Source organism: Mesocricetus auratus, unplaced genomic scaffold, assembly GCF_017639785.1.
Source record: "Mesocricetus auratus isolate SY011 unplaced genomic scaffold, BCM_Maur_2.0 Super-Scaffold_100022, whole genome shotgun sequence".
NCBI lineage: Eukaryota > Metazoa > Chordata > Mammalia > Rodentia > Cricetidae > Mesocricetus > Mesocricetus auratus.
The window spans coordinates 33,994,071-34,014,466 of record NW_024429203.1 but is presented as its reverse complement, the minus strand read 5'-3'; the positions used below and the strand labels follow the sequence as shown (position 1 = coordinate 34,014,466).

The 20,396-nt window shown below is 43.9% G+C and overlaps 1 protein-coding gene across 6 annotated transcripts in view; it reads left to right on the top strand.

Annotated features, from left to right (window-relative positions):
- The window catches only part of Scaper (S-phase cyclin A associated protein in the ER), a 343,723-nt gene extending 324,889 nt beyond the window's left edge, over window positions 1–18,834 (top strand). For all 6 annotated transcript variants that reach the window (XM_040729759.1, XM_040729754.1, XM_040729758.1 and 3 more), the window contains 3 exons: window positions 12,848–13,039; window positions 15,474–15,525; window positions 18,217–18,834. In XM_040729759.1, the coding sequence (XP_040585693.1) occupies window positions 12,848–13,039; window positions 15,474–15,525; window positions 18,217–18,320 (348 nt within the window). In that variant the 3' untranslated portion in view covers window positions 18,321–18,834. The remainder of the gene's footprint in view (window positions 1–12,847; window positions 13,040–15,473; window positions 15,526–18,216) is intronic.
- The last annotated feature ends 1,562 nt before the right edge of the window (window positions 18,835–20,396 follow it).

Below are 20,396 nucleotides of genomic sequence, written 5' to 3'. Positions count from 1 at the left end.
TGAGGCATGGTGGAAAATTGGGAGAAGTAGACATACTTATAGCAGCCAAGAAGCAGGGGTTTGTTCCTCTGCCAGTAGGCTTCTCTTATTCCCATTTTGTTCTGTCATCTGGGCCCAGCCTCTGGAATGGTGCTGCTCATGTCCAGGGCATGCCCTCCCAACCTCACAGACATCCACAAATGCTTTATTAATATCCTTAGCAGCTCTCAACCAAATCAGGTTGACATAGTCTGCTTTGTCATCTCATACTACCTGACGTGCTGGAATCCTCTTTAGGTCCCTGCTTTAGGAGATAATAGTCTACTCTTTAATCTTGATGAAAGGAACACGGGCTTTGGAAGCAGGCAGACTGAATAATATTACCAGTTGTTCCATTCTATAGATCTGAGATCCTAGGCAAGCCACTTACCTTCCTAGTGCCTATATTCTTATGTGTGATATGTAGATCATATTAATAGCATGCCATGTGTTGGTTATATACGGTGAATTAAATCAGTTGCTTAGTGATTCCTGGAGTAACCTATGATATTGTTGAAACTGTTATTGTTTTCCTCCAAATTCCCTGCTCCTACGAGAAGAGTCCCTGTATCCACTCAAGTCACCGCTAACACTTACTACCATCTTAAGTGGGTTATTTCTGCTGTCAGAGTTTGTTCTCCCATCTGCTTAGAAGATGGAGAAAGCTCTGTGTCTCCTGCCTCCAAGGTTGTCTTCTCATAGGGAGGCCTCTTGGCTGTTATTTCACACACTGCTCTGACCCAACCACCAAGGAGTCCCTGGACAGTCAGTCTGTCATGGCTGGTTCAGCTGGACCTGCCTGACAACTAATCAGTGTATGCATCTGGAAGGCAGTGAAGGTGGGTACAGAAACAGGAGGGGGCAAGGCCTCACGCCCAAATGCATCTCTTCTGTGTAGCCGACTGAAAAGCACTGAGATTACTGGGAGGTGCATTGAGATTGTGTTAGGAAGAGAAACTAGAAAATGGCTCACATGAATCAATGTGAACATTTAATGGGCCTTAATTGGAACCTTATCCTACTATTCTTAGAGCAGAGAGATGAAAGCAGAAGAAATCTGAGAGACCATTTATTTTACTTGAGAAAGCAGTAAACCGAAACTACAAAAAGATTTGACTACTATTATATTTTTATGATTAAATAAAATTGTCATAGACTAGTGCTGGTGAGCCCATAAATGCTCCATGGAATGCACCCATAGTCTCTGGCAGCCGTTAGGCTATGGCCAGAAAGCATATCAGCCTGTGCTCTGCATTTGTTAACCCTGCTGTTCTCACCACACAACAGCTTATGGGTTCCTTCAGGAACCCTTACCCAGTTCCGCCGGCAAGGACTATTGGGGTATTTGTGTTTAAAGGAGTTACTAAATTCTGGCTTCCTCTTACTCTTCCCCATTCCCTATATTGTGTGTGGGGGGGGGGGTCTGTGTGTGTGTGTGTACAACATAGGGCGTGTCCATGTGTGCATGTTCATAACACAGGACAGGATGATGTCAGGGAACTTGGGGCCATCTGAGATCATCCAGCCAACTCTCCTTATGGCCAGGGAGGAAAGGACTTGCTTCCTGCCTTAGAGCTGGTTCTCCTGACACGCTATCCAGAACTTCCAGCATACAGCCTTCCCTCATTCTACTCCATCCCGGTGGCAAACGGGATATGGACACATACGCACATAGAAAATCCAAGTTAGTCTCTCAGAGTGATTGACATTGTGACAAGTCTGCATGATTCCAAGACTGGAGCTCTCTACAGCAGGCCTCCTTCCAGGATGCAACTGCCATGGAGGCAGAGCTTAGGTGTGATCCCTGAAGAGTCGTCGTAGGACCTGCTTCTCTTAGTGTGAGCTGCTCTAGCGCAAGCTTCTGCTGCAGGACATGTCTGAATGGAACTTACAATGTGCTTCTTCTAAAATACAGCTCTTTTCCTCATGAAGACTTGAGAAATATTCAGAAAGAGGCTCTGTCATGCAACAGAAGGCGAAAGGGTGATTTATTCCTAGGGAAATGCCAGGATTGTGAATTTTGTGGCCCTTTAGACATTTACCAGTCATTCTTTCTCTTGTTTGTCAGTTTGTACTAAATGCCCACCCTGTTTTAAACAGTGACCTGAGAAACACAGGAATGCCTATAGTCCACACTTTCTTTCGAGAAGTCTGTAAGCCAGGCACAGGGCCATTAGTGCAGACCCTGTGTTTCATTCAGTAGATATTACAAGATGCCTGCAATGCACCAGACACTGTTCTAGACACCCAGGATAGTGCGTCCTTGCCCTCATGTTACTAATGTTCTGAAGAGTGAGGCTCGAACAGAAAATGGAAAACAACTCAAATCTACAACAGAGACTTCACTACTGAAGCAATGCTTGTGCTGACATATGAAAGTAAAATAGAGGTCACTGGGTCACACAGTGGGAATATGCATAAGAGAGCATACTCACAGGTACTGGGGTATGAAATAGTCTGGCAGGTGCAAGGAGCTGCAGGCTCTTCACCATTACAGAAGCTTAGTGTGTGAGTGAGGAGGCAGAGCCTAGGTCACGAGGGACGTGTGGTGAGACCCAGGACTGGGAGATTGTGTTCTTGGAGATGAGGAGCCTCTGGCGCTGTTAGCATGCGGCTGACCTGGTGAGACATGGCTCACAGTCCAGTATCTGGAGAATAGGTAGGTAGTTGTCAGACCTCCACACTGGATGCCCAGCACCCAGAACCTGATACCAAGAATCCTAAGTCACTATTCTCCCCTGCAGACCCAGAGTGAGAGACCCTGCCCAGGGGCGCTTTCCCACTCCTCAGCCAGTGACTCCAGCAAGTAACGGACTTCCCTTAGGAAGCTAGTTAAGGGCCTTCTCAGTTTTCCCACAGGAACATAGAGAGACAGCCACCTGCCCCTCCCTATATGATGAGACCCCTGTCTCTGGGTTCCACCTGGTTTCCAGTATCTACAACAGACCAAGTCCCCAACTGCTATAGGTTTTGTTTCTCTTGAACCTGGCTGCCTCTATTGTTTTCCTTCTCTTTCTTCTTCCTGGATTTTCTACTGCTGCTACACAGCACTGAGTCTAGGACCATCACTCTGAAGGCCACTACCTCCTATACAGTCTGTAAGAATTCTGCAGTTAACCCCAACCTAGACATACCTTTCCAGGTTTGGAAAGACAGAAAACTGTTGCAGGACTAGACAAAGGAACATTGGGTTTCTTGGCTTCCATTGTGTTCTAATAAGATTTGATATGTGGTCAAAATCTTCTCATTTTTCTGCTATGATGTTTAAATAAAACCACCAATCCCACCCTCCCTACACAACATTGGATTAAAGAAATAGGGTGGGGGTTGGGATATGCCATTTTCTTAAAAAAAATGGAGAGTTGCTGGCCTCAAGGACATTCTTGTCCTATTGCTGCTGTCATGAGCCTTGGTTCCAGGTATGACAGGCTAGCAAGGGCACTAACTGATGATCCTGGTCACCACAGCTGCTGCCTCTGCTCCAACATTGCTGGGGTCCAGGTTTGCAGAGAGGAATGCAACAACTACTTTGTTTCTGCTCTGCTAGAAAAATATTCTTTGTTCCAATGATTTACAGACTCTCTAAGCTGTCTGTTTTAATGAATTTAGATGTCTAGACACCTATTTTTGCCCCTGTGTTAAGGACATCTTGTCTCTAACAAGAAAAGGAAAAAAAACAAATTGGGAATTCTTAGGCACAAGGAATTTGCCCTGGTGAGATTTAACTGTTTGCATTCATTCCTCTGTACTCCATTTTCCCCACCACACTGACGGACAGAACTGGTCTGCTCTTAAATCTGACAGACAGCTTTCAATGCACATTGAAAAAAGCTGCTCCCTTACATACACACATACACACCTACCTGACTTCCTATATACCACTGTGCCAAGATGCCAAAGAGCTCCATCATCTGCCCTTACAGATCCAAAGACAGTATTAGCTGGGGGCCTTGAAGCCTTTGTGGTGAGCAGCCCCCTTGGCTCTGATGTGATAAATACAAGCTCCTGAAATAACTTAGAAATGAAAACTAATCTATAGCTTGGTTGTACAAACCAAACTCATTCATTCTCTTCCCAAATAGTTGGGGGGAAAGCTATCATTTGCCAAGCACTGCGCAAGGCACCATGGCATGTAGCAATGCCAAATGGTAGCCCTTGTCCTCAGTACAGTCTGGGGACTTTTGCCAACTAGGGTTCACTTCAATCTGTCTTAGCCTGAACAACTGTTATGTATCTAGAACAAGGTCAGTCTTTCTCACTCTGCTGCTCTATTTTTCCTTTACTTTTATGTGTATGGGTATTTTGCTTGCATGTATGTCTGTGTACCTCATGCACACAGCTCTAGGGAATTCACCCACAAAAATAAAAACAAAAATTACAGAACAAAAAAATGGAACAGAAACCCATCAGATTCTCGTTTATCTTTTTCCACAGAGGGATTCTGAGCTCCCTACTTACTTAGGATGCTGTCACATAGGTGTGAAGTCTGCAGACTAAACTCTGTCCCACTTTCCTGCTCCCTACTCTGTCTTCTTTCCTTCTCCTCCTCCCTCTTCCTCCTTTTGGTCAGATTTTTGACAGAACCATACCAAGTATTAATACTTAGACATGTTTTCTGTGACAGCATTTACTGTTTTTAATTAGGATCAACGATTAGGCTTAGAGTGAGCATTGCCTAGGAAGAGAACAGTTGCTGCTCTGAGTCAGTCCTGTACTCTGATGTGGAGAGGACCCAAAGGTCACACACTGACAAAGGACGTGTAAACTCACATTTATACAGATAATTCATCACCAATTTGCTAGTCAAGATTCCAGATAAAATGTGTCAGCCTGAAAAACATGGACAATATAGTAGTGGGCTGCATATAGAGCTGTTGCTTAACCCCCAGCCCAACACGCCCACAAACTATCTGTTCTTGCCAGAATAAAGTCTACTAAAAGGTGACCACATTGAGAGAAAGATACACTAAAGATGTATGGATTAAGAAAGTGTGTTCCAGCCAGGCAGTGGTGGCATACGCCTTTAATCCCAGCACTAGGGAGGCTGAGGCAGGCAGATCTCTGTGAGTTCAAGGTCACTCTGATCTCCAGAGCGAGTTCCAGGAGAGCCTCCAAAGCAATACAGAGAAACCCTATCTCAGAGAGAGAGAGAGAGAGAGAGAGAGAGACAGAGACAGAGACAGAGACAGAGACAGAGAGACAGAGACAGAGAGACAGAGAGAGGCAGAGAGAGACAGAGAGACAGAGAGACAGAGAGAGAGAGAGAGAGAGAACAAGGATGAGGATGACACCAACTGGCAAACTAAGCAATAGTGGAGAGACTACATTAATAGCCCTCACTGATAATGAGATTGAGGACTACCTTATATGTTATTCTAGAACCTTCATCAGTGACTGGTAGAAGCAGAGACAGATACCCACAGCTAAACACTGAACTGAACTCCTGGATCCCAGTGACAGAGAGGAAGGAGTGATGAGCAAAGTGATCAAGACAGTGCTAGTGAAACCCACAAAGACAGCTGACCTGACAAGGAGGAGCTCTTGGACCCCAGACTGATACCTGAGAGACCAGCAGGGAACTAAACCAGACCCCCTGAATGTGGGTGTCAGTGATGAGGCCTTGGCAATCTCTGGGACCTTAGGTAGTAGATCAGTGTTTACCATGGCATACAAATGACCTTTGGGAGCCTATTCCACATGGAGGATGCTCTCTCAGCCTGGACACATGGGGAAGGGCCTAGGCCCTGCCCCGGATGAAAGGACAGATTCTGGAGATGCCCCATGGAAGGCCTTACCCTCCCTGGGGAATGGTGTGGGGACTGGGGTGGCTGGTAAAGGGGCAAGGGAGGAGAGGTGGGAGAGGGAGCTGGGATTGGCATGTGAAGCAAGTATGTAAAAAAAAAAAAAGGAATAGAACAAATAAACTATACAGTTAGAAAAAGAAAGAAAGAAAGTGTGTTCCCATCAAGTTCACAAGAAGATCTCTAAAATGAATACAAACCTGGAAGTGGTCAGACATTTACTAAGACAGCCCCTGGAGCTGTCTCAGAGACTTCCAACAAAGAAGGAGGAATCTTGCTTCAGTGCTGGGGAATCTGCAGTACAGCATGATGAGGAGCCAGAAACAGCTAAATCCTGATGTTGTAGCAGCTGCCTATTTAAGATGCAAGTTACAAGGCCGGGCGTTGGTGGCGCATGCCTTTAATCCCAGCACTTGGGAGGCAGAGGCAAGTAGATCTCTGAGTTCGAGACCAAGCCTGGTCTACCGAGCGAGTTCCAGGACAGGCTCTAAAACAATACAGAGAAACCCTGTCTCGAAAAACCAAAAAAAAAAAAAAAAAAAAAAAAAGATGCAAATTACAGAGCTGGCTCAACAACTGAGAACACTGGCTGCTCTTCCAAAGGACCCAGGTTCAATTCCTATCCAGTGCTAAGGGATTTGACACCTCTTCTGGCCTTTGCCAGCACCAGCCACACATGTATACAGACATGCATACAGGCAAAACACCCATACACATAAAATGATAATAAAAATGTTAAAACATGCCAGTCACTTTTATTTAAAGATGTTGAGAAGATACCTTCACTAAAATATATTTTAAATGTCCAATATGACAGGGTTTGTAGGCATTGGAAACCTATAAGCCTGCTCTGGAAGGTGGCCAGGTGCTCAGCCACAACAAAACAGTGCTCAGTTTGGAGTCACATGTTCTAACTGTTCACCTCTGGGAGTCCTGCTCCATTGCCAACCATTCCTCTCTTTCACATTAATAAAACTGATCATTTGAAACAAACCCTTGACACAGCCCAGCACATAACCAAGAATTGGTCATGTGATACTGAGCCAGAAAAGCGTGTGTTTTGGAAGAAAGGCGTTTTGTGTTAGTTTAATCTGTGTATGTTGGTTGGTTTAGTCTATTTAAAATGGCCATGGGTAGTGCTCATCTTTATCTGGGCTGGCATTTTCACACAATGCACTGCTGGCTGACAGCCAGTCATGGGAGTAAGCTCAGAACTAGTAAGGAGACCTTCCCTACCCAGGAATGGGCAGCCTTGTGAGCATCGTGGCCCTGAGAGACTAGAACAAGCCAACACCTGAAGTTAAGAGTTTTCCAGGCCCAGCTCCAGCCCAGACTGGCTGCAGAATTGAACCACATCTCTTGAACTTCCTGAAGTTTGATTTCTCTTTATAACAGCAGTTATTGCTGTCTGCCCAACTCAGAGTTGGCCTCAGATGGTGTAGACAGAGGGGCTAAGCTCAGGGCCTCCTGAACGCTGTCTCAGTCGAACTGGAAGTTGCTGGGGTCCTGGCAGTATAGTATCCTCAACGGTCCTGAGTCCCTTCATACTTCAGAAGATACCAGTGTTACTCAGTCCACTCCAGATCTCTCCTGTAGCCAGACTAGAGTTCCCTAGCTGGTGCTCAGGACCAGGAGACTCTCCGTTCTGGCATCCTTCTAGATACTGAGGCTCAGAATACCACAAAATCCAGTCCTTTTGCTGTTTGCTGCTGGGATGAGAGACATGGAAATTTTTGAGCTCCTCAGCTCAGGCTAGCCTTGAACTTGTGATCCTCCCAACTGTAACCTCCCAAGTGCTGGAGTCACAGGCATGCAGCACTGCACCTGGATGGAGTGACTTGTTAGCTGTGCTACTTGGGATGTCATCCAGTACTTAAGGATTTCCTGAAGTGTGTCACGGGAAGCTTATCCTGGATAGAAACTGGAAGCCAACAACAATTTTCATAATGACAAGTCCAACACAGTAGCCTCAAAGTCATATGAACAGACAGACACACAGACACAGATAGAGACAGACATAGTGCTAAGCCTCTGTTGCTCTGCACCACTTACCTGTGTTTCTTGGATCACACTTATGCAAGGATTTTCTTTTCAAAACTGTCAGAAAGCATTTCCTACTTCACCACCACAAGATCCTGGCTGGTACCCCAAGCACTGTTTACACAGCTCTGTCCTGCACAGGCAAGGCCAGGGAATAACCTCAGCAATGGCTTCTCGGGTGACATTAAGCTTGCTGATGATTGAAGCCAGCCTCTGCCATAGCCTCTGCTCTAAAGAAATGGGGGAGGGATGCCAGAAAGCATTTGTTAGGCTGGGTGGGAGCTCTGATCCTGGTCTATCAGAAAACTCAGGGCAGAGAGCTGATGAGACCGCCAGTGTCCCTAACTAACACTATCTGTGCATTGTAGGTGTGGACACATCAGGTCTACATTTAAACCTTGGAAGCTTCCAACCACCTGTTGAAAAGACTCTAAACTTAAATTAGCTGGGTGGTTGTATTGATCATGAGCAGAGGCAGACCTAGAACAGTTGTCTAAGGCTAGCACTCTTGAGCCTGCAGTGAGCCTACACCATAGCCCAGGGAAAGCTATTCCCCTGGAGAGTGATGGCAGCCTTTCTAGTGGACATCATTCTGAGGACAGTGAATTAGTGGCCTTATTACAGGAATAATAGCAGTGCTATACTCTCCATTGCATTAAGCCAAGGAAAGGCTATGTGAGCACACAACTAGGCAGCCAGAAAGAAAAGGTTCTTGAGATAGCCTGACCATACTGGTACTCTGACCTCAGACATGGAGCAGTAGGAGATAAGTGTGTGCTGATTATATCCCTCCAACCTATAGTATTTTGCTGTGGTCAGCTAAGACAATCTGATACTTATTCTGTTGAGTTTCTTCTCTCCACCAGAAATTCCTTCACCAACAATTTCCAAGTTCCTGCATCTGACCCAGGCTTCTGAATACAGTCTGTCCTCTCAATGTAGCTTCTAGAGAACCTGAACAAGGAAGTCTCTCCTCCCACAGTACAGCACCCTCACCAGACTCCTTGTATTATGATAACTGGTATAAATACCCCATCTCCCACAAAACTAATGTCAAACTAATCCTGCCCCGCATAGTGCATCTTCACTTGTGTGTTAGAAAAACACTCTTTATTTTCTTTTGTTCCAATGGCACTAGTACATCGTTTGGCATGGGACACACACTGGAAATGATGGCTGAAGTTAGCACTTTCTGGTTAGTGCCAAAATCCTGGTGGGTGGCCAGAATCCAAAACTAATTAAAGAACCACTTATTTCGATGGGCGGTGGTGGCACACGCCTTTAATCCCAGCACTCGGGAGGCAGAGGCAGGCGGATCTCTGTGAGTTCGAGGCCAGGCTGGACTGACAATACAGAGAAACCCTGTCTCATAAAACCAAAAAAAAAAAAAAACACTTATTTCACTTGTCTGTCCTAGTCCCCATCCCTCCCCCTTCCTCTTTAGAGTCCTGTTTCTCTGGCATCCAATTCCCCTGGTCCTCTCTACATATTTCTAGAATGCTGCTTCCTTTTTCTAAAACTACAACTTCCAGAACCATTGCTGGTAACAAAAGAGTAGTCATCATGGGGCTCTGTCTTCCATGATCCCTCATCAAGGACACTAAAGAAAACTCTATGGATCACAGAGCACTGTGCCCTTGGCCTCTCCTTAGGAAACCAGAAAAGCTGATCTGCCATGGTCCTTGCCCTGAACACGATTGAAGGATGACTGCAAAGTCTTAAAATGTATATTACTTTTCTCAAATTTAAAATGTATAAATACAATCTTTCAATGAGAAAGAATGTTTAAAACTCAGAGCCATTTTCTTACTTTATTGGGGTGCATGATAATACTGCTGTGTTTACTTTATGAAATTGAGCTATTTGATTTGTGAGAGAGACTTCAAAGAAATTACTTTTAAAAACATTGCCTACCTTCAAACCCAAAGCATTTGAACAGTTTGCCAAAGGCTACTCAGCTAATTAGTGAGTAAAGGCAAGCCCCCCAGATCTTTGATTAGCACCTATTTTATTTTATTGGTTTTATGAGATAAGATCTCTCTATGTAGTCTTGGCTATCCTGTATAGGTCAGGCTGGCCTTCAATTCAACAGAGATCGCTCTGCCTTTGCCTCCTGAGTGCTGGGATTAATGGCGTACACCACACCTGGTAAGTACCTATTTTTATAACTATACCTGAGGTCAAGGTCACTTTCCATCTCTCTTGATCTATTACATTTATGTATTTGTGTATGTGCACAAGTGTACATGTGTGTGTACATATGAGTACACTACAGTGCTCGTGTGCCCATAGTGCTTGTGTGACAGTTCCAGGACAACTTAGAGAAGTTGGTTATTTCTTTCCACCATGTCTCCTTCCCGTGTGGGTTGTCAGGCTTGATGGCAAGCCCCATTACCAACTGGGCCACCTCACCAGACTTCTCTGGTTGGCATTGGAGCCCAACTCAGCGTCTGAAAGGAGACAACATACTTGGACATATTTAGAAGAGTCTCTTGTTTCCACTGGAGCTGTACCTGCCCCTGACTTCCATCTCTAGCTGATGACTTTAGCCCCACCAGGGAAGCATACAGCCAGGGTGCTCTGTCACTACTGCTCTGGAAGGAGGCTCTCTGGGAATCCCAGGTTAACCTGTGTATCCTGAAAGATGAGGCTCAGGTTCAGTGCTCACCTTAGGACCTGGTTGTTTGTCTGAATGAAGGCAGTCTTTGGTCACTGACTTAGTTACAGCTTCATCAAGAAGGTCCACAGATATTTTAAGTCTGAGCTGATTAACTATGCACATTCAGGAAGACCCTTGTGTTCCATGATCATTCTAACTTCCTGCCGACTTTGGAAAGTTTGAAAGGCAGTCCAGGATGATATTTGATCACCCAAGCCCTGGCATCTTTCACGAGCCCCACAGGCAGCTCTCCTGGTGCTTGAAGTCCTGAGCATCCAAATCAGGATATTTATACTCTCAGGCTTGCCTCCTCACCCCCAGGGGAACAATTACCTAATGCAGCTGACTGTTGGTGTTCACTACATTACACCCTTGCCACAGAATTAACCCACCAAGTCTCAGTGCACTTCCTGGACCTCCTGATCCTACCTTCCCACAGTGTCTGGAGTGTCCCACTGCCTCGCAGCCAAGCGTGAGTAAGTGAGGGTCTCAGCAGCCCTTACAGATTCCGTACAGAGAACAAGGTTGGGTCATCAGTCTCTTTAACACAAGATAACCAAACCGTCCTATGCCCATTTGCTTCTTGTCCAGTCCAAAGACCTAAAAGTAGTAGCCTCCAACAGGTCACCTCACTAACTACCAGTGAGCTCTATAAGCCACTCTATAAACAGGTAATGGATAGTCAACGCTGTCCCTTGAGGGAATGCCAAGTTCCCAGAGGACACTGCTTCAGGATGCCCAGTGCAGTGAGCACAACTGATGCTCTCACACTCTGCTAATTTATCAGGACCAGGGAGCTGATGTCTTTGAGTTAACATTGTGTCTATGCCAGCCACACTGGCCCCTTTTAATGCCTTTTGAATTACCGAATCTTCCAATAATGGCATTTTAACAATGACATTTCAATGAAAAAAAACTGTACTTAATTTTTGCCCAAAGAGGGGGGAAAATGAATTTCCATAATGGCATCATTATAAATTCTAACATGGTAACCATTTGGCGGTATTACAAAAATATGTAGCTAATAATTAAAATAAAGATTTAAGTGGAAGCTTTATCAATAAGGCCAACAGCGCATTTTTCTCAGTTGCTGTCAGAAATGGCATCACACAGCCATGTGCAGAATTGTCACAATGCGAGTCTTTAAAATTCCTTTTGGATTTGGAGGTATTAACAGGTCCCTATCAACATTCTCTAAAGGTTTTTGATGTCATATTAGCTATTGAACAAAAATATGTGAACTATTACTTTGTTGATTTTGTTCTTAAACCACATTGCATTATCATCTGAGAATGTGTTCTTCAAGTATTGTTAAAAGTACTTTGAAAACTTGTAAATCCCAGTAATTTATGTTTCTCCTGCCTCTGCTGTTTTGTTCTGTCCTTCTGGTTTCAATTTGAATGCCGTCCTGTCTGGGTGTGTACCTGTAAAATTGTGTTTTTCTGAGTACAATTTACAGTCCTGACCTTAGACTTTTTACAGTGTCCCTAACCTTCCCTGGGCTTCCTCCTGTACTACGAAGTGGGTTTTGGGTCACCCTGCTCTCTCATATTAGAATTGTCTAATCAAAGTTACTTGAAACAGATCTGATTTTGGCATTTCTTAGTTTATCATTTTGGTCTGGGGAGTGAATTAGGAGAGTGTCCCTGCCAGTCCACTAATTGCATTGCCCTATTAAAGTGTACACAGTTGTAAACCCAGACTGCTTCAAGACAACAGTCTCATTTATCTAAACAGTTCTCCTTTTAGATTCAATGGCACTGATGGAAACCAAGATAAGGAGTAGGGACTGGAGGAAGGACCATTTAGAGCCTGTACTAGCTGGAACCGTTCCATCCCTACAATCAGTCCCCTTTTCTTCCTAGGACTTGTCTACATACGGAATCCATCTAGCTGCATGCAGTAAGCTAAGTCAGGCAGAGACTGCAGTGGGCAGGGCCGCCGCTGCCACTATCTGACTTTGCTGGGCACAGCTCTATTTGAAGGAACAGGAGACTGCTTTGAGGGGCTGGAGGGTGCACTGCTAAAACTGCATCCTAAACCTGTTCTGTAGACATCTCTCCATGGAAGCTGTGCTGTTCATTGTGGAGTACGATTGTTAAATGGCCACAGAACCTTTGGAATCTTTTCCTTAAGTTGAGAAATGAGATTTTTTTAAAACAAAATTTTGGCTCTTTTCAAATATCACTTGCATTAAGCGCTGGTAAGGAGCTAAGCACCTCTTTCTTTACCTTCTTCAGCGTGGTCTCTGGTTGGGACCAACAACAGTTGACTGGCTCGAGGGGTAGGCCAGGGCTTTGGCCACTGAACAACTGCTTCTGTGTTGTAGGTAATTGTACAGTCCGGCCGCCACCCCACGGTGCTACAGAAGCTCTGCCAGCTGCCCTTCCAGTATTTCAGTGACCCAAGGCTCATCAAAGTGCTGTTCCCTTCGCTTATCGCTGCTAGTTACAACAACCTTCAGAACAAGATCATTCTGGAGCAAGAGATGAGCTGTGTTTTACTGGCCACATTCATTCAGGTACTTTCTGCCTTATGCCTCATTTCTCTTGTTTTACGGGCAAACTCTTGAGACTGAAAAGTAAATGTGAGGGAGCTTTATGCTCACCCTCTAATCTGCTTTTAAGTCTCTGCCTATGTCTGTGCTTCAAAAAGTGATTTGTAAAGCCTGCAGTCACATTACTAGAAGAAGGGTGCTTCATACTGCTGCCTGGAGGATTTCAAGCCAAAAGCTCATTTGCCATTGACAAAATAGAAACTTGTACTTAGAGGTCTGCTTAACAGGACACCAGGCTCCATTGAGGCTTCGACCATTACGTGTGTCTGCGTTTTAGTCTTGTTACAGAGGCTAACTGCCAAAGAAAGATAAAAATTTGGGTTTATTTGAACATTTAAAAAAATATGGTTTGCATATGTGTACAAAGTTAGGATAATAAAACCTGCTTGATTGCTTTTGTTTTTCAATCTAAAAGTTTGAAGTGCAACTTTGTATTTGCCTGATCCAGCTAAATTCTGTAGGACTAAAATCAGAATGGGTGTTGTGGAAAGTGCTAATGCCACGTGTAAATTAGCTCACTGAGCTGGCAAGAGTAAAGCCAAGGTGACAGTCCCAAACTAGGATTTTTATATCTTTGTGGATGATTATTTTATGAAATGTCCATTTTTCAAATGTTCCGCTCTAAAATTGTTCCCTGCTGCACATATTTCCTGTTCTTCCGAACAGTGAAACAGAAAGCAGAGTTCTGTGAGCACTGTCCCTGTGCTGGCTAATGTTCAGATACCTCTGTCAGAGTGTGAGCCTGTGCAGCTGCCTGGGAGCCAGAAGACAGCTGAAGACATCCCAGCCCTTGCTATCACAGGCAGGGCTCCCTGTCTCTCTGTTAATGATCAGTTAGTAAGCACAGCGAGGTCAAGGAGACTTAAAAATACTCTCTTTTCGGCTTGGTTGTTACATTTGAGTCTGGGTCCTATTTTCTGCATGGTTTCACACTGGCTTGTGATTAAATTAAAATCTTAATAGAATTGTATACTGCAAAGCCACCATTTCAGCACAGGGCTCTTCATCTGCTCTTAGAGCCTTAAGGTTACAGAAACCAGCTATGCTACTGAGTAGGAAATGCACGTTAGGGTGTTTTCAGAAGGTGATCTTTGCCATTGGAATCATTCACTCTAGGATTCAGTGGGTGATTTCTGAGTGCACACTCTGCTAGGCTCTGCAGTAGACCCAGGGAGTGTATCATGAAAAAGAAAGATAAAACCCACCTTCAAGACCTTTCCAAAACAACAACAAGACCAAGTAGCATGACAGGTAGGAGGTGAGTGCCAGGGAGGAAAGCCATGGCCTGGGAAGAGAGCAAACCTTTTCATAGCTTAAGCCAAGAGGCCTCAACAAAGAAAAGTTGCCATGTGAGCCACATTAGTTTCTTAAAAACAAGCAAACAAACAAAAAACTTTAAAAATACAAGTGACAGCACTCAGGTAGCTGAAGTAGGAAGATGACAGGATGAGGACAACTTGAACTATGTAGTGAGACTGTCTCAAAAAAACAAAAATATGAATGAGATCCAAAACTATAGTAAAAGGTGGGTGATATTAATTACAACTATTCTAAATAGACCATATTTAATACAGTTTTGCTAAATGGTACAGAAGTTACTTTTTATTTTGGAGTAACATTATTGGACTAGACTAATGAAATTAAATCATTTTTCCTATAAATAATTGTGCTCAAGAAAATGAATTATTTTGAATTAACTTATAAATGTGTCATGCTTCCATATATAGGTGATAATAATCTCTAGGAAGTAATATTAAAATGAGATTATGGCCTGTCATAGGTTTCTGAAGACTTGTATCCTATATACTACATTTTTTTCAATTTCCATCTAAAAGTAAAATGATTAAACTTTACGGTTTAGATGCAGAATACTTTTGGTTTGGTTTGGTTTAGGGGTTTTGTTTGTTTGCTTGCTTTTGAGACAGGGTTTCTCTGTGTAACAGTCCTGGCTGTCCTGGATTATAAGGACTCTTATATTTATAATTTTTTAAAATTCTTGCCAGGCACATACTTATAATGCAAGACCTCAGGAGCCTGAATAAAGCAGGAAGGTCACTCAGTTTGAGTCCAGCCTGGGTTACATTAATAAGATCATAACCCCCATCTCACCCTCCCATTAAAAAAAACCTTTTAAAACAATCTTGCTAACTTAAAATGGTACATTTGGCTTAGGTTTCAGTTTGGGGGATACAGTTGTGGTTTGTAGGCAGCACTGTGGCCCTGGGCAGTGCTCACATAGACTTCAGTTCAACTTTGAAGAGTCTGGCCACACAGCCGCATTCTGTGCTCGTGTCTGTGCACCACATCAACCGTGTGGCCGTGACACATGCTTAGAGGGACCTTGCAGTTAGTTCCATTCAGAGCATTGCTCTCAACCCAGTTCTCTCTTCTCATACAGGACTTTGCACAGACTCCGGGTCATGTGGATAACCAGTCTTCCCATCCCAAAGGTAGGTCCCACTGAAACCAAGTTTCATGTGTGAGTTAGCTAAGTGCATGGGCTTGCATTCATTTTCCCAGTTAGAATTCCTGTGTCACCTGAAGTATATGAGGTTCAGACGCCAAACCTGAAGAATAAAGAAATCTACTATATTATAAGAAGCTACAGAGAAGCTTCTGGAAATAAAGAAAAACACAAACCATCTTTGTGTCCTTACCTGGTACAAGATCTATTAAATGCTGACTGTCGACAGGGAAGCTAGTCATATACATTACTATTGGCCCACGCATGTCACTCAAATGCTTTATTCCTTCACATGGGCTCCCTCTCCATGTTCAAAATAAAGGTGCCCATGACTGTAGCTAGACCCCTAAATTCAAGCACTTGACCTATTTTATTTGAGAACAATTTTACATTGAGAAAAATTAATATCCAATTAGCAGGGTCCTGGAAGTAAAGGGTCACAGGCAGTCGTTCCTTTTGTTCCTGCTGAGGTGTTGTCATGATCAGAGTGAGAGATGGGGAATTTTGAGCTTCGTTTTTACATTCTTAAATATCCTGCTACCCAGGCTGTAATTGAGATGTACAAGTTTGATCTCTGGCTCTTGCTGCAGAGTCTCTGATTAGTTAGTTCCAATCTAGTCTTTGCCCAGGTCCTCCGTCCATTAGTTAGATAGTATTTATTAAGTGTTCCTTTAGAACTGGACTAATGGCACATGCTTGTAATGGCAGCACTGGGAAGTGGAGACAGGAGAATCCTCTCAGACTCACCCTTGACCAACCTAGGCTACGTGAGAACATATCTCAAAAAATAAAATGAAATAAAACATATAATAGTAGTTATTCAGAGACCCACTGCTACCTCTGGGACAGCCCCAAAAAGCCCTTACTTGGAAATAATTTGGCTCTGTCATTAAAAAAAAAAATCTACAGTAGGCAGGTGTTGCAAAGTACACAGAAGAAAATACAACAAAACTGTTACAATATCATGAAAAAATGTGAGGCTTTATTGACTCAGGTACTCAGAAAGGTAAACAGAAAGCTATGCAACTTCCCAGAAATTCAAGTCAGCATCACAGTTAACACCATTGTCTCAGGCAGAGTCATTGTGCAAGTTCAGTTCTGCCCTCACTCAGTCACAGCCTCTTTTTACTTTTCTTTCTTTCTTTTTTTAAGCTATTAGGACATGTGAAGGAAATCGGTATAATTGTTTAGTTTTTAAGCATATGAAATACTTTTTCAAATATTCTAATGTATTTACTTTTAATTGAGCAACAATATTTTTTTGCTGGTAGAACTATGTAGATGGTCTTTCTTCCCTTTTTCTTCCATTCTAAAAAAGATGAGTCACCACTGAAGAGCCTGGAAAGCAAAGTCCATGATCTAAAGCTGCCTCCCTTTGCTTAGTTGAGCAAAGCCTGTGGAAGTCTCCACCTTCACTCCTTCCTGGGGGAGGGGGTGCTTTCTCTGCCTTCCTTGCTGCATCTACAGCAGGCTTCAACACATACAACAGGAATCAGACAGTTGCTCTCTGCTCTGCTCCCAGCACTGTTAGTGACAGTTCATAATACGCTTACATAATGAAAGAAAAATGGAGTGAGGGCTGGAGGGATGGTTCTGCAGTTAAGCTGACCTGTTGCCCTTGTCAAAGACTAGAGCTCAATTCCCAGCACTCACATCAAGCAGTTCACAAACCCTGTAACTCCAGCTCCAGGTGATCCAGTGCCTCTGGCCTCTTAGAGTGCTTCCTGCACTCATGTGTGTGTGTGTGTGTGTGTGTGTGTGTGTGTGCGCGCGTGCACACACACACACACACACACACACACAGGAATAATATCCCAGCACTTTTTGTCAGCAGAGGCAGGTGGATCCCTGTGTAACAACTACACAATGAGACCTGACCCAAAAAAAATTTTTTTAAGATGACACTTTACCAGCTTACATCTTTGTCATGGGTTTCCTTTTTGCTTAGATTAAGTCCTCATAAAATGTGTCTTAAGTGTTTTGAGGTTGTTCAGGTAGCTTCCGTGCAAATAGCTGTGGGTTTCCAGGTTCTCAGTGAGGGGCAGTTTTATCCTTCATACCCACTGTCTCATGACTACACCAAGCTTTTGGGGAATCAGCAAAGCTGCTGATAGTCTGCTAGATAGATACTGAATGCCAGATTTGAACAGTTCCAAAGTTATGCCTAAACGTATGTTTTAAATTAAGTAGATTATTTTAGGAAAAAGAAGTCAACATTTAAGTCAGGTTTATGACTCAGTGGAAGCCGTGGTCCTTGTCTTCAGGGCCTCGGTCAGATACTAGCACAATGATGATGATGATGATGATGATGATGATGATGATGATGATGATGATGTCACCCTTCACATACAAATGTACCGACTCAAAACTAAGTGTACATAGCTGTAGCCCTTTTACCTGTTTTCTTATTCTGGAGTCCCAAAATAAATATTTCATAGTTTTATATATAGATTAACATCTGAATTTGTCAGAAGCACAAACTGAATTTTGGCTACAATACATGTTTATAACATTTATACTATAGTAGATTGATGTAAGGATGAAGCAAACACCTTGTTTACATAATATGTAGCAAAATTTACTTGAAATGTATGGTTCCAATTGTATTCTGATATCAAAATAAGCTTAATTTCTAAGCCTTCAAAACTCACTATCTAGTCTCTTCTATCTCTCTCAGGAAAACGTGGGAACCCAGGGGACTACCTGGAGCTGGCTAACAGATTTCCTCAGCAGGCCTGGGATGAAGCCCGGCAATTTTTCTTGAAAAAAGAGAAAAAATAAATGTTTTTAGCTAATTCTGTATTTGAGTACCTTTGTTAGTGTTTTACGTTGTTTCTTCAGGGACCCTGGTGTGTTTATAATCTGTTGTAGATATGCTCCTCTATGCACTGTTTATAAAGACTGTACATACTGGACTGTTCTTCCTAATTTTGCAAATTGAGTTTGTTTCATTTATGCACAATATTTTGGAGTTTGTTTACTTCCATACTGTGTAATTTGCATTTGTAATATGAGTAAAATTAGACATAAAAGTAGCAAATATCATTCTTAGAATGAAGTAACGGTATTCAGTGTTGGTTTTTCACGTTAAAGCTGCACAAATTTGAGAAAGTGTTAAGACATTTAACTTGCTCTAAGTTTTTCTTCTAAAATTTGGAGTTGAATAAGCCTTGGAACTGCTTGAAATTAGAGTTCTCAGCCACTGGTGGGAAACTACCCTGGAAGATAGCACTGTGAATTATTAGCGTTACTGACCTAAATTTAGTGTACAAAATAAATTTTTAAAAATCTGAAAGCATCAAGTATTTTTTTAATAATGTATTTGCAACAACATGGAAGTAAAAGAAACAGTGAGGGTGGCCACGTCTCTGAACATAAACAGTCATGAGCACACAGTTCTGTCTGGGCGGTAGGAGGGGGGCTGGCCTGTCTCCTTAAACCGTCCTGTGTTGAGCTTGAGTGACATTGGTAATAATTACCAAAAAAAGATCTGGCTGAGAAAATTGACCCGAAAACCTAAAGTTTGTCACAAGAAGCTGAGCAACACGAGAAATCTTACCTTTCTTAGAAAAAAACAAAACAAAAAAAAAACAATAAAACAAAACAAACCACAACAACAAAAAAAAAACATACTTACCTAATTAATATTCCGGGCACTTCTTTTTGGAAGTTCACGGCGCTGCTTACTTATATATGTTCAGTTTTTACTGTTTTAGAAATCGAAAGAAAATAAAAGGTTTGATGTCAACCATGTCCAGCGCCATCAAGGGCGCTCGCGCCCGGATTCTACATGCCCCATTCTCCCTGGAGGGAGGGACACCCGGTACCGGCGGGACTCGGTGGAGGGGAAGCTGAGGAGAATCATCAAGTATTTATAAGGTTTCGTGCGAAACGCTTCGCAATGGAATATACCTCTTAGCTGGTCGGAAATTTGCCAAAAAGCCGTATGTAATCGAGAGAGCCGTGATTAACCTCCCAAAACTGACCAGAATTAGCAATTAGACACGTAATCGGAGGGTCAGGAAACGTCTGATAGTCTCGGTGCCGGCGGCTTCCTCCTGGGCCGGGACACACAGCTGGTCCCAGCCACAAGCCCAGAATTCGTGAAGAGTGCGCCCAGCCCGGGAGCAGGGACATTTGCAACCAAATTGCACACCTGGGGTGACAAAATTACTCCCAAGCTCCGCAGAGCTAGTCATTCCGAAAGCCCAAGGGCACATCGGAGCTGCGGCTTCCTACCCGGTCCTCATCACAGCTGTCCCCCTCCCCCGCCCCGCCGCACTCTGGCCTTCATGGGCAGTGTGACCTTGAACCCGGAACTCGGCCTTCGTGGGGCCTAGGTCAAGATTTAGCCCTAACCTTAACCTCTGTGTTCCTCAGCCCCTTGCAACTGTGAAGAACACCTGCCTCTTTCCTGGTGGCTGCCAGAAAGGACACTGCCCTCTAGGTCACCAATCTCCTCCCCTCAGCGCCCCCCACCCGCCTCCTCCACTCAGCGCCCCCCACCCGCTCCAGCTCCAGCGCCAGGGCTCAGCCTCCGTAGTCCCGCGCCTCATTTACATACACTGCTTCCCACCTGCAAACTCTTGCCTACCCGAGTCCACGTGATGACACTCGCCCCCGGGTGCAGACCTTCTTGACCAGAGGGTCCTGTGGCCAAAGACTGGACCCACCTAGCATTCCTGCCTGGCTGGGGATCGCCGCTGAAGGCACGAAGCAGCTCGGACCCGGAGCTGCCCAGCCCCACATCTGGATCTGAGTGGAATACTCCTCATGCCCTATCTTGCTCCCATCACTACTCTCAACCTAGCTCTGTTTATCTGCATTTTCTATGCACAGTCTCCATCAACAAGGTGC